This window comes from Podarcis melisellensis (assembly GCF_964234715.1).
Source record: "Podarcis melisellensis genome assembly, chromosome: 10".
Taxonomy (NCBI): domain Eukaryota; kingdom Metazoa; phylum Chordata; class Lepidosauria; order Squamata; family Lacertidae; genus Podarcis; species Podarcis melisellensis.
The window spans coordinates 65,536,194-65,561,369 of NC_138542.1; the positions used below are offsets into that span (position 1 = coordinate 65,536,194).

Consider the following 25,176-nt stretch of genomic DNA (forward strand, 5'->3'; position numbering starts at 1 on the left):
AATTCTCCATCCTATTTCTGGGAAGAGAAATTTTTGGAAAAGGAGGAACGGTTCATTAGGTGTGGGGCTCCACCTTAGGAGTAATAATAATATTGTACAGTGGTACCTTGGTTTAAGAACTTAATTCATTCTGGAGGTCCGTTCTTAACCTGAAACTGTTCTTAACCTGAAGCACCACTTTAGCTAATGGGGCCTCTTGCTGCCACCGCACCGCCGGAGCATGATTTCTGTTCTCACCCTGAAGCAAAGTTCTTAATCTGAAGCACTATTCCTGGGTTAGCAGAGTCTGTAACCTGAAGTGTATGTAACCTGAAGCATATGTAACCTGAGGTACCACTGTATAAGATAAGAAGATATGTTAAATGAATATTGGAAATGATATGTAAAAAGAAACCAATTAAAATGTGTGTGTGTGTGTGTGTGTGTAAATATATATATGAACAGGGCTGGCAGGTTGCACTTATGGAAATATTGACTTACGAAATAAGAGCGAGATGGAAAAACAGCACAACCAACAACTTTTATTTTGCATTGGCCTGATTTTTATTTCATACGCAATGATGAAAGAACATGGCATTGGACCACCTATTGCTCATGGAAATTTATGGAATATCACATTGGTATAAGAATAGTTATGGGTATATTCATTGTCTGGGGGGAGGGGGAGGGAAGGAGGATGGAAGGGATACAGATGTTTGCTGTTGTTGTTCATATATGTGAAAAATTAATAAAAACTTTTTTAAAAAAATCCCGTTCAGGGGAAAATACTTTTTTTTAAAAAAATGGAGTAATACTAGCACACTACTTTTTTACAACTATGCTCTGGCTCCCATTCTGCATCCTCCACAATGTCCTCCTTCTCGGCTCCTCATGTGACAAGAAAAGGTTGAGAAGGAAAACATGGGGGGAAAGCGAAACTGTCCAGGCTGACAGGACAGAATGACCCAGCCCTACCTGTGATTGCCAAGTACAGTGGTACCTTGGTTCTCAAACGCCTTGGTACTTGAACAACTTGGAATCAGAACGCTGCAAACCCAGAAGTAAGTGTTCCGGTTTGTGAACTATTTTTTGGAAGCCAAACACGCTCTGTTTTGAGTGTTTCCACTTTGAGTGTTATGCTGAGGTTTGTCTGTTTTTGCTATTTACTTTGTGTTTTTGCTTTCGCGGCTCTTTTTGTTGTTTTTGTGACAGTGTGGAACTCAGTTCAGCTACTGATTGATTGACTGTGTGACTGCAGTACATTGTTTATTGCTTTCATTTTCTGGATCAATGGTCTCATTAGAGAGTAAAATCCATGTTGATTTGCTGTTTTAGGGGTTGCTTTTAAAAGTATGGAACGGATTAATCTGTTTTGCATTACTTTCTATGGGAAAGCGCGCCTTGGTTTTGGAACACTTTAGTTTTGGAATGGACTTCCGGAACGGATTAAATTTGAGAACCAAGGTACCACTGTATTGAACCTGGGACCTCAGGTGTGCTATGCCCCTCCTCTAGTTCCAAGGCATCTCTCCACACATTCGCTTAGTCACCACCATATTCACCCAAAGAGAAATGTCAAAGCAAATTTAGAGATACCTGGGGCGAAACGGTTCTTGATAAAATAAAAAGAAATTACTGAGAGAGTTTCTGCATATCCCTGTGTCATGGCATTTTTCCGGTGGCGGTTTGAAATATTCCATTTTGCGAAGTATTCAGTACACATCCCATGATTACGGAAACTTGATAAGCTAAGGTATGATTTTATAATGAAAACTCCCCAAGGGGAGCATGCAGATGTACTGTAAAAACATACTGACATATTGTGCTTTGTCCCCAGGTAGCATATTAACACTTTCTTCCTTTCAAGAGAAAACAACGTTAAATTTTTGACAATAATAGCAAAAGAGTCCCCCGGGCCAGATACTTGGGTCCTGAAGATAACTCTCGAAGTTAAAAATTGAAAAGATGAAAGGGAGGTGTGAATGCTCAGGAAAGAGAGGTTTAAAGTTTATGGATGGGATCCAAAGAACCGTGGAATTAATCCCATAAACCCGGCGGAGGGGAGAGGAGCTTTGCGATAACTAAACTGTAGGATTCCTTCCCCATGGCAGTGCAGCTAAGAACAAAAGAGGAGGCTGCTGAATCAGACTAGTGGCACATCAAGGCTCTAAATGGCCTCGGCCCTTATTATTATTATTATTATTATTATTATTATTATTATTATTAATTATCCAGTTCCCACAGTGACCTGTGAGAAGCAGAGCATAGCCATGATGGTTAGTAGCACTGAATAGTAATAATAACAATAACAATAATAACAACAATAATAATAACAATAGTTTATTATTTATACCCCACCCATCTGGCAGGGTTTCCCCAGCCACTCTGGGCAGCTTCCAACAAAAGATTAAAAATACATTAAAACATCACTCATTAAAAACTTCCCTAAACAGGGCTGCCTTCAGATTATTTTAACTGATTTTAACATTGTACATCGCCGTGACCCTCCCCCGGGACCTTATGGAAAAGGGGTGGGTAAGAAATTCAATTATCAATAAGTAAAACCATCTTAAAATCTCTCAAACACCAATGACACATTCAATGCAAACCTACTTTTGAAATAATAATAATAATAATAATAATAATAATAATAATAATAATAATAATAATTTATTATTTATACCCCACCCATCTGGCTGGGTTGAAGGTAGTTTCAAAAGCTGTGTACCTTGATGGTGCTGGGACTTGAACCCAAGTCCAGATCCCAGTACCCAATCCACTGAAGCATGCTTGCTGGAATATGCATATATGATAAAGAGCCAGAATATGCTGCAGTCTCAGCCCACCCAGATAGCTATGCACAAAACAATTTGCAACCTTTACCTACACCAGTATACTGCGTGTTCCCTTGCTCCTGCCAACAGTGACAGGAAACAGGGGAAGAATGACCTTAGCAACAGTGTCATGCGCTCAAACGCTTAAGTATGCATCAGAAAGTGACATGATCCTGTGGTTTGATTTGTGCGCACGAGTGTACAGAAGCAGGTTGCTTTTTTTAAAGAAAGGGAGAGCACTTTAATGCTCATTAGCATGCATGTTATCACACAGCATCTTTTGTAAAAGTCTCAGTTCTGCAACTGCTTTTAAGGGAGGCGTTCATGTGTATCAGTGCCAGGCAAGTGTGTTTGAACATGGGTCTTTGTAAAGGCCTAGGCATGTGAATCAGCTCGCAGCAACAGCGCTGGGGGGGCGGGAATTGTGTCCGAAGGCAATCTCCTTGTAAGTAAAACACAAACGATGCTGATACAAAGCAGCGCGGGGAGAAGTTGCCGAAGAAAAAGAGTGGGGCGCCTTTCATACCCTGCAAAGGGGCCTGCTTTCGCTCCAAAAACCAAATAATCCCCCAAATTTAGCGCAACACAAGTGAGAGCTAAACCTCAGATGAAGACAAAATTACACATCATGTTAAGAGTGAATTCTAATGTAACAATGCATAGATTCTCTTAACCAAAGCTTGATGTTAAAATATCTTTTCAGTAAGGGTTACAGATAGGTAGCCGTGTTGGTCTGCCATAGTCAAAACAATGACTATGCGTGTATCAGATGTATCTGAAGAAGTGTGCATGCACACGAAAGCTCATACCAAGAACTAACTTAGTTGGTCTTTAAGGTGCTACTGGAAGGATTTTTTTTTCCAGTAACAGTTAGAAAGGAATGTGGGCTGTCTAGATATTTTAGCAAGAAAAGACTTGAATACAAAACACACAAACACACGGATTAAAGCCGGCTGGCAAATTTAGACAATTTTCTGATGTTTACATGCTTACTGTTTAACAGGGTTGTTATTCTTATAGCTTGGACGATAACGTTGCATTTTTGTCCTTAAAAAAATAATAATCACTTAATAAAATTCACCGGGTTGTTTCTGTGAATTTCTCCTCTAATATACACATTTTTGCAAAGCAACTTTCTCTAATTCATATTTGCATGTTCTTTTCATTAATATATGCCCACGTCATCCTAATATATGCACTTTTGTAAACATTGGTTGATTGGTGAACTGCATCACAAAAGTCTGAAAATTCAAATTTCATACAACAACTGTGTATACATCCAGAAAGTATCCAGAAAGTTCCAGAAATGCATATATTAGTGAAAACAACAACAGCAGAATGCATTGTGCTAGGGGAAATTTCTTGCAAAATTTATAGGCAGCACTGCAAACAAAAATGTGTTGCTTAGGGGAAAACTGCACTAAAAGGCTACTAAATTTTCATGAAGGTATTTTTGGAGGTGGGGATCACAAACTGCAGCAGAAATGGGGAGAATTGGATTTAAGATGGGGGGGGGGGTAGAGAAGCTGAGATAAGCAACATAGACTCTTAATCGTAGGGTCTTAGGATCCAAGACTCACATTCAGCAAAAGTTTCCTGCATTGCAAGAAGTTGGACTAGATGATACAATTCTATAAAGATTGACTGATGCTTCCTCCCTAGGTAAGGTCGTAGGTAAAGGAACCTGGGACGGTTAAGTCCAGTCAAAGGCAACTATGGGGTTGTGGTGCTCATCTTGCATTCAGGCTGAGGGAGTCAGCGTTTGTCCACAGACAGCTTTCCAGGTCATGTGGTCAGCATGACCAATCAGCTTCGGCGCAACGGAACACTGTGACAGAAATCAGAGCGCGCAGAAACGCCATTTATTTTCCCGCCACAGCAGTACCTATTTATCTACTTGCATTGGTGAGCTTTCGAACTGCTAGGTTGGCAGAAGCTGGGACAGAGCAATGGGAGCTCACCAGTATACCTGAAGGAGCGTCTCCAACCCCATCGTTCTGCTCAGACACTGGGGTTCAGTGCCGAGGGCCTTCTGGCGGTTCCCTCACTACAAGAAGCCAAGTTACAGGGAACCAGTTAGTGGCACCCACCCTGTGGAACACCCTCCCACCAGATGTCAAAGAGAACAACTACCAGACTTTTAGAAGACATCTGAAGTCAGCCCTGTTTAGGGAAGCATTTAATAGGTTATTGTATTTTAGTGTTCTGTTGGAAGCCGCCCAGAGTGGCTGGGGAAACCCAGCCAGATGGGCAGGGTATAAATAAATTATTATTATTATTATTACTCCGTCGCAGGGATTCGAATCGCGACCTTCCGATCGGCAAGCCCAAGAGGCTCAGTGGTTTAGACCACAGCACCACCCTCCCTCCCCAGCCCATGCTGAATGACCTTCGACCAGAGGATCTATTGGAGATGCTCTAGAACTCTGAATCTCCTGTATCAAGCAAAGGGCTTGGATCAGGTGGCCTTCAAGACTTCTCTCCAACTCTATGATTCTAAGCATTTCCTTGCAACCAGTGTGCACACTGAGTTGCATCCACAGATTAACAACATATTCAAATGCATATCTTCTGGGAAGCGGGCTTTAGAAGAAAGCAGCCTTCCTTTACAGAACACTCCCTCCCACACCTCCCACTGCAATGTTTCTGAGCAGCAGGACTTCCTATATGTCATCCGAGTCAGCTTGAACCCAGCCCGGTTGGAAACAGGATACTAGAAAGCAGCGATGCACCCCTGGAATGATCCGGTCTAACAATCCTAGCAGATACCTGCCGCTTGCGCCATATACTTCACACTGTGAAACATCTGTCGCAAAAGGCCTGGCAAGCTTGGCGATTTGTGCAACAAATTAATAAAATGTCATTTTATTTAAGGTTAAAATTAGAACACATGTAAGCATAAGTGCACCAAATTGTTTTTGCTGTAATAAGATCGTCTCCTCAAGATTTATTACCTCCAATTATTATTTTGGAAGGCTGTACATATTAGAGAGCGGCAGAGGCACTCTGCCCCTAATCTGCTATTCAAATAAACAGCCACTGCACCAATTGTTAACCACCTAGTTTTGCAGATCCAGGGATGAGCAACTGGTGTTTCTCCTACTTTAAGTTGCTTCTCTAATGAGGCAACATCTACCACATCATTTTTTTGTCTTTTTGGCCTTTGCCTTTTAAAATAAATTTTCTTTTTTGGTTTTTCAAAGAAATTTGCAAACATACAAAAACATGAATACATTTCTAATACTATCCTCCCCCCCCCCCTGACCGTTAGGTCCAGTCGTGGCCAACTCTGGGGTTGTGGCGCTCATCTTGCTTTACTGACTGAGGGAGCCGGCGTACAGCTTCCATGTCATGTGGCCAGCATGACCAAGACACTTCTGGCGAACCAAAGCAGAGCACAGAAACGCCGTTTACCTTCCCACCTATTTATCTGCTTGCATTTTTGACGTGCTTTCGAACTGCTGGGTTGGCAGGAGCAGGGACCGAGCAACGGGAGTTCACACAGTCGCGGGGATTCGAACCACCGACCTTCTGATCGGTAAGTCCTAGGCTCTGTGGTTTAACCTACAGCGCCACCCGCGTCCCTGTTTGACACTTTACAGAGGAACACAAGACAATGAGAGAGAAGCCCCTGCGCCAAGATGCTTCTAATCTAAATAGCAACAGCAAGGAAGCTGACAAAGGAGAAGGCTGGATGAGTTATCAAGAGATCACCATGGAAGGGCTGGCCCATGCCTGAAACCCTAGAAAGCCACTGCCAGTCAGTGCAGATAATACTGAGGGAGATGGACCACTGGGTCTGACTCCGTATATGTCCGCTTCCTATGTACCTATAAGGGTATTTAAGGAATTTCATTTTGGTGAATATGAACCAACTTGGTTTAGAACTTTCATATCCCACTGGCTTTTGCAAATGTTCCGACCCATGGCATGAAGAACAGATAAAAATGATTTTTAAAATTCGTTTAAAAAAATGTATGCTAATTTGCAGAATACAAATGCATATTTCTGTGCACATGCCCTGAGATCTTCAGATGAAGGGCAGTATCTAAATTACTAATAATAATATTAAAAATGTTCTTTAAAATAATAACCCTGAACTTTGCAGATGAATGCAGGAAAGGGATAGGGTGCTAAGCAATTTCACATTTGTACAGCTTGGTTGTTGGCATAACTGAAAATGTGCCTTTTGGTGTGTGTGTGTGTGTGTGTGTGTGTGTGTTGGTTTTACCACACAGCTGTTCTTGGAGGAAGTTCCAAGCACCGGGGCAGTCAGAGAGAGCACTCAAGGACATTAACAGCTGGCTGTTCGCTAAAATATATTATTATTTTTTATCATTGCATTCAGCATCTTCAGTGATAACAAGAAAGGGAAAAAAACACCTCTCTGGAGGTGTGATTGTTCTCTATTTTCCAAGACATATCTGCTTGGTTTTTTGGGCAACTGCAGAAGGAAAAACAATATACCATTTGTGTAGGATTTTATGCATTCAGGGAGGAAAATGAAAAAGGTACTTTTTAGAGCTGCATAACTTGTAATGTCAGTTCCTAGTAAATCGGCTTTCTAAAGAAAGATAGAAATACACCCCCCCCACACACACACCTTAAATGCACGAGCCACTACCCAGGTTGGAAGAGAACATGCATATAAAATCAATTCATGTTGTTGCTCACCGTCAAGTCACATTGTTCACAGTCATTGATATCAGATGGGGACATCTGGGTATTCGATTGTTCATAGCTTTAATAATAATTCATTTTTGCTGAATAAAACTCTCCCGCTGAAAAACTTCTTACTTTTTGCCTAGCTTGGTACGCAAACCCTAGAGGTGAAGTGAAAACAAACATCTTGGACTGATGGACGTGGCATTAAAATAAAATAATAAAAAAGGGAAGGTTGCTGGGTTCTGATTTCCAAATCTGTGGTACCTGGGGGAACGAGGAGAGCAGTCAGGAGTGAATTATAGGAGGAGCCTGGTGGACTCCACTGAGAGATGAACTAACAGGAAATGGTTTGCGTTTGTTCCTTCTAGGAACCGCTGGGATCTGAGAACAGCTGCCCCACGTGGTGAATCACTGAACTGAATGTGTGTCAGCTCCTTAATACAATCATTCCAGGACTTCAGCTGGCCCCACTTTCCCAAGCTGGCCACTGGCTCCTCCGGGACAGGAAGAAGTATAACAAGGCTTCCTGTGCTACCTGGACCTGCCCTGAGCAATTGGGTCTTTTCTGCATTCTGCTGTGTTTCCATATGCAGTCATACCTCATGTTACGTCCGCTTTCTTTCAGGTTATGTCCCACAGTGACCCGCAAGTACCGGAAAGAGTTACTTCCGGATTTTGCTGCTTGCGCATGTGCAAAATGACATCACGCGCATGCGCAGAAGCGCCAAATAACGCTGCACACCTGTGCAGATACGGCGCTTCTTTTCATGTTGTGAATGGGCCTCCGGAACGGATCCCAATCGCAACCAGAGGTACCACTGTATACTGAAATGTTTGAATAATTCTGCTAAATTATCTGTTTCTTTACAATTCTCTTTTTTAAAAAATTGTATGTTATCAGTTGCTCAACAGGCCATGGAAGCTCATAAACTTTGCTGGGGGGACAGTGAAGAATGTCCAAATAACTCCTTCACTTAACTAAGAATCAATGCACCTTTGACAGATGTCCCCCTCCCCCCTTAAGATGTCTCAAAATATGTTTGGGTGTGCTTTAGGGATGATGGAGAATTCTGATGATAACGGAAACAGAACTGGAAATTGACTCTGGTCACTCATTTGTCCCATGTCTGGAAGAGAAATTAATTCAGTTGGCATTCCTCTTCTTGTAGTTTTTCAGTCTGCAAACATTACATACTCGGTGACATTTCCCCCTTCATTTAAATTGTGTTTCCTTTGGACTGATATGAATGGTGTCTAGTAGCCAACTCAGAGGGGCCGAGGGGGCTTTGCCCTCCAATAAAATATTTGAGGCAGCAGCTCCCCCCACCCAGTTGATGGGCAACACCATTTGTTGTTGTTTAGTTGTTTAGTCATGTCCGAGTCTTCGTGACCAGAGCACGCCAGGCACTCCTGTCTTCCACTGCCTCCCGCAGTTTGGTCAAACTCATGTTGGTAGCTTCAAGAAAAGGGTCCAACCATCTTGTCCTCTGTCGTCCCCTTCTCCTTGTGCCTTCCATCTTTCCCAACATCAAGGTCTTTTCCAAGGAGTCTTCTCTTCTGCTGAGGTGGCCAAAGTATTGGAGCCTCAACTTCAGGATCTGTCCTTCCAGTGAGCACTCAGGGCTAATTTCCTTCAGAATGGAGAGGTTTGATCTTCTTGCAGTCCACGGGACTCTCAAGAGTCTCCTCCAGGACCATAATTCAAAAGCATCAATTCTTCAGCGATCAGCCTTCTTTATGGTCCAGCTCTCATTTCCATACATCACTACTGGGAAAACCATAGCTTTAACTATAGGGGCACTGCCATATAGATATTCAAATGGTGTGCACACACCATGTCATGTAATCGCTTATGTGAGGCAGGGCTTACACGGCCCCCTGTGATATTTTATTCCAGTTGGCACCCCTGGAATGATGGGTTCTGTTATTTCATTAACTTTGCAACTTACGTAAATTGCATTAAGCAGTTGGTGGTGAGGTGAATAATGTAGTATTTGATGGAAACTGAAGTATTTGTCAGAACTGAACCGCAGCAGAATGGAAACAGCTCCAAATGAGACAAGTTGCAACAGAAATTATTGCTTGCTTATATCCCTAGTGTGCATACATGCATTTTTCAAGAAACATATTTTAGATAGTCATATACTGCTTTTCAGAGGATCACAAAGAAACTTCCATACAACTTCCAAAATAATATGCACCAATTAAAAATGATATAAATCAGACAAGATGAGCTACATGGGGTAGGGTGTAAGCGACAACTCTCCTCAGGGAAAAATGGTTCCTCAGTACTTCTGTAGTGGCAGCTCAGCACTTGAGGGATGGAGAGGCCAACTTAGCTGAAACACCAGGAGCTGAATTGTAAGCAGTTTTCCAGGTTGTCTGGCCTTCTTTTTCTCTCACATCCCCACAGGAGGGAAAGGCCACCTCAGCTGGAACACCAGGAACAAGATGGTGGGCAGCTTTCCTGGCTGTGCTCATGCACAGACACGCAGAAATTAAATGAATATGCCTTTTGAATCTCCAACTGCAGAATAAGAACTAAACTTTCTGGCTTCATGTCGATGGCGTGAGGCTAAATTCATTAGTGTTTGTAAAGTGTTCTAATAGTCACCAGCAGGTGGTAAAAATGGCTGCCAATTTGAATGCCAGGTAATTTGATAGGATAATTATACAGCTTACTAAAATTAGAGGCTCTTTGCCAGGAGACTTCTGAAGACTGAGGAACAATCACTAAGGATATAGTTAGGTTTCTCCAGATGTTTTAAATTCTAATGGGCAACTCTCTCTCTCTCTCTCTTGTTGCTTAAGTATTATAAATAGAATTTCAGGCGGTGATTGGCTAAGGGGCGAATTTTAACCATTATGGAAATGTGCTCTTTCTCTGGAAGATCAGGGATGACTCCTCATTGCGCATAGACGGATGCAACTTTGCAAGCTTCAGTTCCACTGGTGCCAAAAACCTGCCAAATAAAATCCAAGCAAGGTATACTAGATGATTCATTTTACTCTGCCATGTGTTGAAGGGGAAAGTAGCAAACATTTAAAGGGGGGGGGGGCTGACCAGATTAAAAAGAGAGCAGGGTTCCTGAACCTTCGCTAGTTTGTAGATGAGGAGCCTTTTTCTCTGCGAGGTAAAGATGGCGTCTCCTCTGTCCCATGTAAACAAGCCAACTAGACCAGCAGCTGAAGCTTCTTTCTATACTAGTAGTGAGACGGTGATTTCCACGGCACCTGTGGGCAGCAGAATGGCTTAGGTGTGGCATGGAGGAGGCCATTTGGCACACATACCTCTGTCCTCCGACACCTTGGTATCCCTTCACAAGCATCTGCTGCCCGAAACAGCTGTCTCACTCTGCCTAATGGCAGGGATGGCTCTGGGTGTCATGCAAACTTCACCTGCCAACATTCTGACATCTACAGAACAATTAAACATGCAAGAGCCCTGTCCTGTTTTGCATTTGGGCAGCCTGTCCTGAAACATGTAGTAATACTGTTTCTCATATATACCATGCTTACATCCACACAATACATTTACAGCACTATCATACCGCTTTATCCAAAGAAGCTGTAGTTTCTTAAGGGGGCTGCTTGTTGTTAGGAGATACCTGCCCCCCCAAGAGCTAAACTTTGGAATGATTTAACAACCAATCCTTCTTCAAAGCGACCTCTTGGAATTGGGAGTTCTGTGAGGGGAATGCCGGTCTCCTAACAACTCCCAGCACCCTTAGCAAACTACAGCTCAGTTAACGTCAGGCCTTCCCAATTTGCAGTTGGGTGATTCCCACCTCCCCACAATTGGAATAAATAAAGACACAGGACAACATTGATTAAGGTTAACCTTTAAAGCCCTATACGGCCTAGGACCCTCGTACCTACGGGACCGCCTCTCCTGGTATGTCCCACAGAGAAATTTACGGTCTGCAAATAAAAACATCCTGAAGATCCCAGGCCACAGAGAGGTTAGGCTGGCCTCAACTAGAGCCAGGGCTTTCTCGGCCGTGGCTCCAATCTAGTGGAACGCTCTGTCTCAAGAGACTGGGGCCCTGCGGGACTTGACATCTTTCCACAGGGCCCGCAAGACAGAGCTGTTCCACCAGGCCTTTGGTCAGGGCGCAGCCTGACCCCCTCCTCTGGCAATCTGCACAGAATTTTGCTTAATTGGTTGCCATCAATTTGATTTTAATTAATTTTATAATGAATGTTTTTAGAATGTTGGATTATTTTGATTGTTGTTAGCCGCCCTGAGCCCAGCTTCGGCTGGGGAGAGCGGGATATAAATAAAATTTATTATTATTATTAATGGGCAAAAATTGGCCACAACTTTATCGGTTACAGGTAAGAGCGGTATTGGCTTTAGGCATTGGCCCTATCAGACTATCCGGCTTCAGCCTGTTGGCATGAAAACTGGAAAGGGTTAACACCGGGAGGGGGAGCCCTGGGATGCACATCACTAGGAACTCCCCCAGGGGTCACCGCTCGGGGGCGTGCTTTAGGCCCTGGTCTCCATAGGTTTCGGACGAGGCAACGCCCCCCCGGAATCCTTTACCAGATTACCCTTAATATTTGGGGGAGGTGATGGCGCCCCCCCAACACATCTCCATAATAATACCCCTACCAATGCCTAACCAGTTCTGAAACAATGCAAGGACCAAAACATAGCTGTTTTTTGAAAATTGCATTGCTCTGAATTTTCAGTTCAGTTCTCCAGTCAAACAATGTGTACAAATAAAAAGATATGTTGTGGTGAAGTGTGCATAAAAATTCCCCATCAGCGAAAACGCCATGCAAAAATGTGTTATATTAAGGCAGTGTTTTTCCGACTGGGTCTCCAGCTGTTGTTAGACAACAACTCCTATCATCCCTGACCACCGATCCTGCTAGCTAGGGATGATGGGAGTTGTAGTCCAACAGCATGGTACCCAAGTTGGAGAAACACTGGTTTAGGGGCAACTGCTGTTGGGGGTATGCATTGGTCAAAACTGCATAGAAAAATTGTTTGGTTAGAATAAATGTTCACTAAAATGCCGTCAGACTTTCAACAGGATTTTTTTTAAAGAATTCACAAATTGCTGAGGGAAAGTGGAGAGCTGAATATAAGATCAGAAAAAGAGAGAAAGGGAAATCGACAGACTCGTCTATTCCTAACAAGTACAGTGGTGCCTCGAGTTAAGAACTTAATTCGTTCCGGAGGTCCGTTCTTAACCTGAAACTGTTCTTAACCTGAAGCACCACTTTAGCTAATGGGGCCTCCCGCTGCCGCCACGTGATTTCTGTTCTCATCCTGAAGCAAAGTTCTTAACCCCAGGTATTATTTCTGGGTTAGCAGTGTCTGTAACCTGAATATGTATATGTAACCTGAAGCGTATGTAACCCGGGGTACCACTGGGTTTTCAAAATGGAGGTGATGTCAGCTTTTGCTCTGACCTGCCAAATTATTTCACACTGAACCCCAGCCTGCCAGTTCCTGCCCTGGCTCTACCTTTCTGGTCTCCACCCCTTGGCTCTGCCCATAGCAGGTAGAGCCAACCCTAAGTCAGCCGCTTTATGACCATGTAAGCTGCACTAGACTTTTGTTTCAAGTGCAATGCCTTCAAAGGCTAAAATTCCCCATTTGGTCCTGTCAGGGAACTGACATCAGAGCGAGAGGCGGAGGCAGGGCTCCAGAGCGATGCCGGAGAGGGGACCAGCAGGGGGGAAGGAATTCAGCGTAACACCAGTAGAGAAGGGAGGGAGATGGAGGAATTGGAGACTGGTCTCCAAGACCCTGCATCAGAGACTAGTGGAGAGAGCGCTGGCACACCCCTGCCTTCCCCATACTTGCGCAGACGAGTCCGCGCAGGGAAAGTAGGAGGAGACTTGGCGTCAAACAGCTCTTATGCTGGAAAAGGTTCAAGAAACGCCCACTGACAGATTCTGCAAGCGACTGACCGGCCACGGAGTGTGGGCTGTCAGCCAAGGCATGGTGAACCAGGCAATCGGACACAACTAGCAGGCATCTTACGCACAAGTAACCCCTTACAACCATCACCGGTCCCATGAGAACATGGGACATTTCCCCTTGCACCGTGCAAGCTAAGCATTCCACAGTGCAAAGTCAAAAGTTTCCTTGGACTTTCTTTATAGGATGATGATGGGGAGGAAAAACATTTTTTGCTTTGATGCTGAACTGCAGAGCTGAATTTTCAATGCTGGAACAAATAAGCAAGATGGTTGTATTTTTGTTTGAAGGATTTTACTCTGACCTGTTAATTCTGCTAATGAACCACAATAATAAAAAATGGGTTTAGAACAGAAATGAAACAGTTATTGAAAAGGTAGGAGGTGAATTAGGCCAGATCTGTATGAAATTTTAAAGTATGCCTTTGTTACACACTTGCAAAGAGCCAAATGGAGTATACAAATCTCTAGAGATCACCAGTATAATTTCTTTATCATGTTCCATTTAAAATTTAATTATGTTGTCTACAACGAGAGGAGTCTGAGTACTCTAAATAGGTCAGGCAATGAACAGCTTCACAATATTATAAAGGTTTGCTGCGTGGAGATATTTTCCTTGATGCCCCGGTATGTAAAGAAAACCTTGTTTGCCATGAGGGGGGGAAGGAAAAGAAAAAGGCAGAGAAAGAACAGGACCAAATGCACAGGTGAATAGAACAAAGGATTAGAAGCTGAAATCCTTCTTTCAAATTATTATCGACCTTCTCTGCATTGTATATCAGGAGAAAATGTAGTGTCATGGAAAGGGAAGAAACACATGATATTGGCAATAATAAGGAGCGAGAAGATGATAGCTAGGTAGGTACAGCATCCCTGTGTCAAATTCTCCCCTATATTATTGGGTGAATTTCCAGTTCCATGCAGTTAAATTTGCTACCTCAAAATGTATGGAACTGCTAGTGGCCACAGGTACAACATCCCAATGCACGTTTGTGTGCTTAAACATTGGGGGGAGAGGTCATTGTTGATGGCAGCCGAACCTTAAGAATGGAAAGTTTGAATGTGATGGTGGTGGCAAAGTCAAGGCTTTTATCTGTCTCAGTTCAGCTTAGCAACCCTGCAGCTCAGTGAGTTTCTATTACGATGGGAGAGGATGGGAAGAACATGACCCAGATCAGATAATTTATTCCAGGGGTCAGCAAACGTTTCCAGCAGGGGGCCGGTCCACTGTCCCTCAGACCTTGTTGGGGGGCCGGACTATATTTTGGAAAAATAAATAAATGAACAAATTCCTATGCCCCACAAATAACCCAGAGATGCATTTTAAATAAAAGCAAACATGTAAAAACACCAGGCAGTCCCCACAAATAACCCAGAGATGCATTTTAAATAAAAGGACACATTCTACTCATGTAAAAACATGCTGATTCCTGGACCGTCCCCTGGCTGGATTTAGAAGGCGATTGGCCTGGATCCGGCCCCCAGGCCTCAGTTTGCCTACCCATGATAGTCCACACTAGAATCCGCAGTCCTAGGGACCCCCTTCCAAGACCAAGGCTTCCCCAAGTCCCTGCTTCTGCCCTTTAAAACTCCTTTTAAAACTTTTCTATCTTCAAAAGCTAATTTACTCATTTTACTTACAAGCATTTATATACCGCTTAAACTCTGCATCGTGAAAGCAAAAAACGCAGCCTAAAACCAGTAAAACGGCAATACAGAAAGTATACCAATGCAAATAAAGCAGCAATTCAAACATGTGAAACTGGGCCCAATCTTAGGGTTCAGGAAAAGCCTGGACAAAAAGACATCTGAAGCAACTGATGGTTAATGCTTCACATATGGCAGAGGTAAGGACACTCCACAGAACAGGGGCAACAGCAGAAGACTCCTTTTATGTGGTCATTGCCCTATGATAGCGTGTGATTTCCCCCAGGTAAGCCAAGTCATCTTTCAGGTCTACATTGAAGCAGGCAGCATTTCAGATAACCTGGTCTCTTTTGGGAAAAAATACCATATTTTTCGTTCTATAATACGCACCCGACCATAAGATGCACCTAGTTTTTAGAGGAGGAAAACAAGAAAAAATAATATTCTGAATCAAATGTTGTTGAAGAAGCTTTGTGCGGCTATCCCTGAAGCCAGAACAGCAAGAGGAATTGCTGCACAGCGATCCCTCTTGCTGTTCTGGCTTCTGGGATAGCTGCACAGCCTGCATTCGCTCTGTAAGACACACACACATTTCCCCTTACTTTTTAGGAGGGGAAAAGTGCGTCTTATAGAGCGAAAAATACAGTAATCTTCCAAATGCTCAGATATTGGAGCAGCTAGGACACTGTCAAATGTCTCAAAGCATCTGTCTGAAAGTGACAGGCCTTGATGACATTCTGTTGCACAGGAGGGAGGGTGGAACCCACTTTGCCAACCTTAGCACCAATGGAACATGCACAACCAGCCATGCCCACACCCTGTATCAATGGCAAGTATAAAGTCCTAAGTCATCATAGTTGTGCCCCACACCAAAGAGAGCTTCTGAGTGCCCATGTCCTTTCTTTAACTTGGAACAAGTAGAACAGAGGAGTGGGGGCCAACTACTTGTTAGAATTCCTGCTCAGTGGTTGCAGTCATGGGATTGTTGTCATCACATGGCAGTATATGTTTTGATTCCACTGAGTGGGAAGTGACAGAGACAGGATGTTTGTATTGCTGTGTTCCATGAAGTGGGACTATTGTCCTTTGTTCTTTTCCTCTTGGCTGTCTGATGCTAGAGAGAGAGGGAGCCATGTTCCAGTGCTTTGTGTGTGTTTATATGTAAATAAAGTAGATTAGCCAAAATGCTGAGTTGCTGAGGTCTGCTATGCAATTGCACAAACTCTGCGGATCCCTAAGTGTGCCGATGTCTGTTGGCATCGGTCGCTGTGATGTTCGGGCAGAAGAAAGCTTTTGAAGCTCCCGAACGATCGACCAGGAGGGAGAGAACATGCCAGTTGGGCATGTGTCTCTTCCAGGGTCCTACTCGAGTGTAGGCCGACACTATTTTAGTCTTTCAACTTTAGCTATATCTGAGATTGCTGAAGCAGTCATTTTTTTTCATGATTAAGGACACTTACTGAGAATACATGTTTATCAGGACAGCGCTAGGGAGGCTGGAGGCACAAATCACACGCAGCTCTCTCTGTTTCTCCTCTGGCAGGTTAGATTGTCCACCCAGCAATCTCCGTAGTGCTGCTCTTTGTTTTAGTAGCAACATTGGTTTGCCTGCACCCTTAGCTAACCCTTTTAGGTTTTAATTATTGTTGTTCTGTGGCGACCAGTAAGCAACAGGTTTTTAACCACCAGAATGCAGCTATGATATCTTTTCAAATAGAAAACAAATGACCAATCGGTCAGAAGAGCATGAAGGCAGAGAATGCTATGTCATGTAATGAAAAGTGGCTTCCAAAAAGGGGGGAAGGCTTTTAAGACACTACGGATTTCCAACAGGTACAAATGTGAAAAACATCTGTATTAATCTCAGGTGTTTCTTTGTTCTCATTTCAGTAAGTCACATATTACTTATACAAATCTACTTTTTCCCTAGTGACATGCCACTATATTTTAATTTTGACACAAGGCAAGCATTCAAAGTGAGATTAAGTTTATTAAAAGGAAGGGGAGAAATGGACGCATTTGAAGGCATCTCTTAAAAATAAATAAATCAAGGCTTTAATTTTCTTTTACTCCTAATTGATTTCTACTGGGGGGAAAAAAGACCATGTCCATTGCCAGTTAAATGCCAGCCAAAATTAGATTAACAATATCCGGTGTAATTACATATCATCATGTACAGATCTCAAAACCTTTATCCCACGACACAGTGGATGAACCTATGCGCCGTTAAATGATTAGGAAGAGATTCCAGCAGCACAGCTAGAGATTGCTACTGCTTTGAATCGTCTTCTTGAAACAGTAGCAACCATACCTTTGTAGCTCTGAAGAATAAAAATAAATCACAAAAGTGTCATGCTCCAACAATCATTAACTGGTAAATAAACAAAATAACTTCAGTTGCCTTGCGTCAAATTGCACCAGAGTGTTCCACAACACAGATGAAGCTATCAGAAGTCTAAAAACCAGGGCGAAAGAGAGAGAGGAAACAGACAATTTATATGCAACAAGACTGTGCTCGCCAGACTGCTATCTAGGGAGGGAGGGCAAAATTGCCCAGAACTCACAAAAATAAGACAAGACATCTTATCAATATGATCAAAATCTTTAGCAAAACAAGGCCCAGCACTATGCAGAAAGCAAGGTTCTGCCACACTTTGCACACATTCCAGCAGGAAAACAGAAGCCCGGTTATAATAAATAGCCTTGTGGAAATGGTTGTTAACAAGCTGTAGCATAATTGCAATGAGGGTATCTCTGTTTCCATGCTGCACGTTTTTCATTATGAATAAACATCAAATTGCAATACAATATTCACCGAAGAATCCCTTTTCTCTCACTCCGTCGCCCCACCATATCATGAAGCTCATTAAAAAAAAAGGGCATTTGATGGAATAATAAGGAACAGGCAACAGTGGAATGAGGAGCAAAGCAGAAAGCAAGCTTCTGTACGCATGTCAGTTTCAAGCGTTTGGTTGCTTTGCAAACTGGGCAACTTCTGAATTTACTTCCAAAAAACCCCGCAGGTCTGTGATAATTCACTGGGTGTGAGGGACGAACGACAGGCTACATTAGCACAACAATTTGCTGGGGATTATATGCTGCAAAATGCAACACCAACGCTAGTAAAGGTAAAGGTACCCCTGCCCGTACGGGCCAGTCTTGCCAGACTCTGGGGTTGTGCGCCCATCTCACTCAAGAGGCCAGGGGCCAGCGCTGTCCGAAGACACTTCCGGGTCACGTGGCCAGCGTGACATCGCTGCTCTGGCGAGCCAGAGCTGCACACGGAAACGCCGTTTACCTTCCCGCTAGAAAGCGGTCCCTATTTATCTACTTGCACCCGGAGGTGCTTTCGAACTGGTAGGTTGGCAGGCGCTGGGACCGAGCAACGGGAGCGCACCCCGCCGCGGGGATTCGAACCGCCGACCTTTCGATCGGCAAGCCCTAGGCGCTGAGGCTTTTACCCACAGCGCCACCCGCGTCCCAGCGCCACCCGCGTCCCACACCAACGCTAGTCTGGTGCTATTTCATAACCAAAACACAGATATCAACAGAGTTCAGGAAGCAGCAGCATCTGATCCTAGGAGAGGGGTAAGGAAGCTTTTGAAACCCAAGGGCCACATTGCTTCCTGAACAGCCTTCCAAGGGCCATATGAGAGTGGAAGGTGGAGTGAGAGGGAGAAGTGAACGGAACAACAGATTTTACTCAATCTTTTTACAGCAGGCCGATATATTCTGCGTACACATACTGTATTTTTCCGTCTATAAGATGCCCCCATGTATAAGACGCCCCCTATTTTGGGGGACTCAGATTTAAGAAAGTGGGGGAGACGGCCCAGGGTATAAGGCACCCTTTAAATTTTGACATTATTTTAAAGGGGGGGGGACCTAGTGAATTTAGTAGGTTGGACTTTAAACGGGAAATGAATCAGATTTCTCCCTCATTCCTCCCTCATATGAAAGCCCCCAGAGCTCTCTGCAATTAAGAAAAAGGAAGAAAGTCCCACTTCTTTTAGCTTCATTAAAATAATTGTGTAGGACCATACAGTCTTTAGATCTAAGGGACTCAATGTGGGAAGCTCATATATTTCCATTGCCTGCCACCCCCCTTACTAGGGGATAAAGTCTCTCTTCATTTGTTAATGACAGTGACAGTGGTTCTTAATGCCACTGTTGAGTGCTGTTCACTTTACATGGTTGAAATATTATTCTGATATACCGGTAGTTTATTAAATAGTTTTGCACAACATTTGATTCAGAATATTATTTTCCTCGTTTTCCTCTCTAAAAACTATGTGCGTCTTATGGCCAGGTGCGTCTTATGGAGTGGAAAATACGGCAGTTTGGATGGCTATTTTTCACGGATTCTTTAGCTGCGATTCCTGCACTGCTGAGGGTTGGAGATGGTGCTCGGAATCATATCCAACTCTACATTTCAATGATTCTACAATACCTAAGGGCAACTATGCTGAATCTGTTCCTTGTAATTCTCCCTCTCTAGTCTCTTAAAGGATTCACAGGGCCTTTGGACAAATCCTGGTTCTTAAATGTCAACCATACAGACAAAAATCCAAAAGCAAACTGAGGTTACCAGTTAAGTATTCCAAGCCTTAACCTAGCAGTTCATCCAAGATTTACTTTCTCAGGGCAGTAGGTAGCCTATCAATTAGAGAGATGCACACACTTACTCACGCAAAATCTACCATTCCACAGAGCTGTTCTGCAACTGCGTCCGCCTGCCAAATGGTCTCCCCTCCCCCCTGGAAAAAAAAAATCCCCCGCATATTTTGTAACTATTGTTTCACATACAAATGTTCTCTTTTTTCCTTAAACCCTTGACAGGCTGTCTTGGATGCTTCAGTTAGAGGGTTTGCATGTTCCCTTCAGCAGCTCCCCAAAGCCAACACACAGATTTGGTTTAGCAGAACAGCTTGCTTACCTTGGTAGTGTTCCAGACAACTCTGTGGCGGTCTCTCTGCAAAAAAGAAAAAGAAAAAAGAGAAGATACACAGAAGGGAAACTTCGTTAGTATTTAAAAGAGCTTATTCCTAATGACTTTGGGAAGGGTAACAAGAACTTAAGACATACGTTGAAAGCAGCCAGCTTTAATTAGGGATGTTTCCAAAATTCACACACAAATGTCTCCCCAGATTTTGATGCTCCGAAGTGGAACGGATGCATCACGAATTAGCCAGTTTCTTATTTCTGAATTTTGTACAGGGTGTTGTGCATGGGCAGTTTGCAGCAGCTTCCTGCCTTTATTTACAGCAGCACCATCAGGGCAGGACTTGGGGGCAGATGTCTATGACTTTACTGAGCACCATGAGCTGAGGATTCTGCAAAGGGCTCAGGGTGGGCTTATTATATTATGAAGGAAGCAATATGCATTGCCCTCTAAGGAGGGAGGCCGCCGTACAATCAATACACACTTACAACACAGATGCACATTATTTCAGTGCATCATTTGGGCGTCCTCTCTTGGGATGGGCAAGACATCCGATTCACTTTGCATTTCAATGAGAACTACCTAATTGGTGCTTTTCAGAAACGAATCCAACCACAGCCACCCTTCGAAATTTGCAATGCAAATTTTGCAACGAATCTTTCCTTCTCCAAATTTGGCAATGCAGATTTCCAGCTAGGTAATGCACACAAAGAATGCATAGAGCGGGGTAAAGCATGCACAAAGATACATATGTTAGTGGGAAAGCATGCAAGAAATGCATTGTATTAGGGAAAAATCCATCACTAGGAGAAATCCAATGGTGAATTTTCATGAGGACTTTTAGAAGCAATATTTTGCGAATTGCTGTGGAAATGTGGAGAACTAAAGACTGGGGGGAAATGAGACACCAAAAGAAACCAAAATTGTCAGCTTCACCCTTTCCAAGTCCTCTCCCGTCTCTGCATTATCAATGTATAGAGCAACAATGACAAAACTCTCAAGAAATGCAATCTTGGTTTGATTGTAGACACGACCACAAAAATAATATTTTTGTACGGTGAATGCAAGGAGGGAGCATCAGAAGTTGTCTTATACAATCTCTGACTATTTCTCCATCTAACTTACACTGACTGACACAACCCTCCAGGGTTCCAGGCAGGGGTCTTTCAAATTACCTCCTAACTGATTTTTTTAATTAGAGCTACCTGTGATTCAGCCTGGGATCTTCTGCATGAAAAGCATATGTTCTGTCACTGAGCTATTATTCCTCCCATTAACATACCAGAGAAGATAATATGGAACCTGGTTTTTTAAATTTTAATTAACTCCACTTTAAAAAAATAACAACCAAAAAACAAATTCTGGATTCCCTCTGCAATCCAAATCCTGCACCAGGAAAAGATGACTTATGTACATAATAAGGATAAAGAAACTGGATAATCTCCCTTATTTGAGAATTGGACTAGGTCTGGAGAAAGGCTAAAAGGAAGATGGAGAGAGAACCATGAGCCAGTTGGGGGATCCTACCAACATTAGTGCAGACCTGGCCAATTCTAGGATCAGGCACATATATTAATTGAGTCCTCCAATCAGGATTAAAATTTGTTCCTTAGCAACCCAGTGAGACCAAGCCAATGATTATTTTCATGGTGGCAGGGGGTGTCCTTTCCCATGAAGACGATTATAGAATGATATCTTGCATTTGTGCTTGTATTAGTTCCTGGGCTGAAGCTAAAGGAACATGCTGCAGGGATTGGGTCCATGGATTTTTAAACTTATTGTCCTCTTCGATGAGTGGCTTCCATATTACTTATCAGATTTCTTCCTCATCCTTTACTATATGGTTCCAAGTGAGGTTACAGCGATGGGGAGAATACCTCATTCATGGATTACGGTTTGTGTGCAAGTAGCTTTTGTTGTTGTTGTTATAGCAAAATTCTCTAGTTTCTGGGATTTCAGCAGGTGAGACCAAGTGGCTGCTTGCTGGGGGCTGGGTAGGGGAAGTAGGCGAGATGGTGAGCTTGGGGGAGTCCCAGGTTGCCAGCCACTGCTGATGAAGGCTAGAAACCCTATCTTTAAAGTTAAAATATTAAAAATACCAAAGTGCATTTAATGCCACACCTTATACTCCAGCAGAACTGCAGTATACACACAGTTAGGCTGATGGCATCTTAAAAGTCAAAAGCATTTGGATCTTACATAGCCACAGATGAGTTGTACTATATGATGCCATTGCCTGATAACAGTTCTATAAACTCTGCTCCATTAGACAAATGAAAATCTAAGGTACAAGGACAAGCTGGGACAACATCAAACAGCATGATGACGGACGACTATTCCCCAGCTTCGGAAGGTTCCCCTTTTAGTTGGTGCAGCAAATACCTGCACGGACACAACTTCTTAACCAGGAGGCATGGATGATCAACAGGGAATGTGATTGCCATCATATTCTGCTTGCAAGATTTGCAGGCATAGTAATCTGGTCAACAGTGGAGAAGGCATGTTGCATCAGGCGGGAGTTTTCATTTGTTCCATCCTGGAATTCCCCTAACATTTTCCCATAACAAAGCAGTGCCAGCTTCTGCTGCAGACTTTCTGCCTCAGTGCATCCTATCTAGATTTAACTTCCATAAAGGTGTGTGTGTGTGTGTGTGTGTGTGTGTGTGTGTGTTAGGACCAGGCCAAAATGGAAACATTCTTCTACTGGGTATGTGCTCCCACCACTGTCAGAAGCAATATACCACTGAGCCACTTGGGCTTGCCGATTGGAAGGTCGGCGGTTCGATTCCCCGCAATGGAGTGAGCTCTTGTTGCTCTGTCCCAGCTCCTGCCAACCTAGCAGTTTGAAAGCACACCAGTGCAAGTAGATAAATAGGTACCATTGCGGCGGGAAGGTAAACAGCATTTCCGTGCACTCTGGTTTCTGTCATGGTGTTCCATTGCACCAGAAGCGGTTTAATCATGCTGGCCACATGATCCGGAAAGCTGTCTGTGGACAAACACCGGCTCCCTCGGCCTGAAAGCAAGATGAGCACCACAACCCCATAGTCACCTTTGACTGGACTGAATGCTATTTGCTGGGAATCGCAGGAGGGGAGAGTGCAGTTGCTGTCTGGTCTTTATTTCAGGCTTCCAATCAGGGCACCATAGTGGGAACTAGATGCTGGACTAGATGGGCCTTTGGTCTGAGATCAAGCAGATGTTGTCTTATGCTCCCCAAAGAAATATGCCTGAGATTCTTTCTCTCACATATCCTTGGAGGGAAAAGAAGCTACTCTGCAGAATCATCTCAGAATATCCTCCATTGATTTCATGGCAGCCACCATCTCTCCCCTTACCAACGTACTCATATAATACCCAAGAAAGATGCTAGAATTAGGGCACTGGATGATACTTCTTCCACTTGTAATGGAAGTAAACACAAGCCTTGAGGGAGGAGGGAGAAGAAAGAAGCTTTGAGATGTGCGTAACCCCCTTTGCGATGAATAAAGTGAGCTGCTGACTCACATATTTCAGCAGCAATCTTTCATGTGCTTAATTGCGCTCAAATAAAAATGTCACCCTTTCGGCAGATCAAATTCTCACTTTAGCATTATACATGGCAGCAGAAGGGTAATGACTTAGGACGTCATGCTCGAATCCAAGAATGCAGGTCATAAGTCAGGAGAGCGCGGCATAAAAAAGAAGAAAGAAAGAAACAAAGGTAAAAGAGCAATAGATGAAAAGGCCAGGTGTATTATTCCCTTGTAGCTTTCAACGCCAGACATTCTAAAATTCAGCCTGCAGGCAAGGCACGACAAATCCAAGGACCCCCATCACCCCATTTGCAAATGAAGGAAGGAACATAGCAGCAGTCCATTTTTATCAGCTGCTACAATGATGTGAAATCCTTATTTCAAGTACTCCTAGAACTACTGCCACTGGCAAGCCGGATGAGCAAGGGTCCACTAATCTGAACAACTCAGGGATATAGCACTGTAGCTCAGTGGCAGAGCATCTGTCTAGTATGCAAAAGGTCCCAGGTTCAGTCCCCAGCACCTCCAGGTAGGGCTATGAAAGATTCCTTCTTTTAAAACCCTAGAGAGTTGCTGCTAATCAATGTAGACCAATATACAATATTGTATATTGTCTCACTGCTTATTTAACTTATATGCAGAATTCATCATGCAAAAGGCTGGGCTGGATGAATCCCAAGCCGGAATTAAGATTGCCGGAACAATCTATCAACAACCTCAGATACGCAGATGACACAACCTTGATGGCAGAAAGTGAGGAGGAATTAAAGAACCTTTTAATGAGGGTCAAAGAGGAGAGCGCAAAATATGGTCTGAAGCTCAACATCAAAAAAACGTAGATCATGGCCACTGGGCCCATCACCTCCTGACAAATAGAAGGGGAAGAAATGGAGGCAGCGAGAGATTTTACTTTCTTGGGCTCCATGATCCCTGCAGATGGTGACAGCAGTCACGAAATTAAAAGACGGCTGCTTCTTGGGAGAAAAGCAATGACAAACCTAGACCATAGCTGTCAACTTACAGATTTGAAAATAAGGGACCAGCAGCCTCGAAAATAAGGGATCAGCAGCCAAAATAAGAGGTCAACAATTACTTTGATAAAATACATATTCTGTTGCATGCAAATGGCTTCAGATACCTATTAGGTCCATAAATTACCATATAGCATATATTCAACACAAAAAACAGCAACAAGTTGTTGTTGACAAAGGACAGCTGGACATAGAAAGGGCCCCATTACCTTCAGTAGCTTATTTAAGGGACATCATCAATAAGGGATAGCAGCGGGACATGGCGCTGGGATAAGGGACTGTCCCGCCAAATAAGGGACGCTTGACAGCTATGACCTAGACAACATCTTAAAAAGCAGAGACATCACCTTGCCAACAAAGGTCCGTATAGTGAAAGCTATGGTTTTCCCAGTAGTGATATATGGAAGTGAGAGCTGGACCATAAAGAAGGCTGATCACCAAAGAATGGATGCTTTTGAATTATGGTGTTGGAGGAGACTCTTGAGAGTCCCATGGACTGCAAGAAGATCAAACCTATCCTTTCTTATGGAAATCAGCCCTGAGTGCTCACTGGAAGGACAGATCATGAAGCTGAGGCTCCAGTACTTTGCCTACCTCATGAGAAGACTCCTTGGAAAAGACCC

At 43.4% G+C, this 25,176-nt stretch overlaps 1 protein-coding gene across 7 annotated transcripts in view; it reads right to left on the reverse strand.

The window, feature by feature from the left end:
* CELF2 (CUGBP Elav-like family member 2) overlaps positions 1-25,176 on the reverse strand; it is a 518,056-nt gene that overhangs the window by 405,950 nt on the left and 86,930 nt on the right. For all 7 annotated transcript variants that reach the window (XM_081927066.1, XM_081927087.1, XM_081927068.1 and 4 more), the window contains exon 2: positions 20,002-20,037. Coding sequence is in view for 6 of the 7 variants with exons in the window: in XM_081927087.1 (XP_081783213.1) it covers positions 20,002-20,037 (36 nt within the window). In the remaining variant the exon portion in view is untranslated. The remainder of the gene's footprint in view (positions 1-20,001; positions 20,038-25,176) is intronic.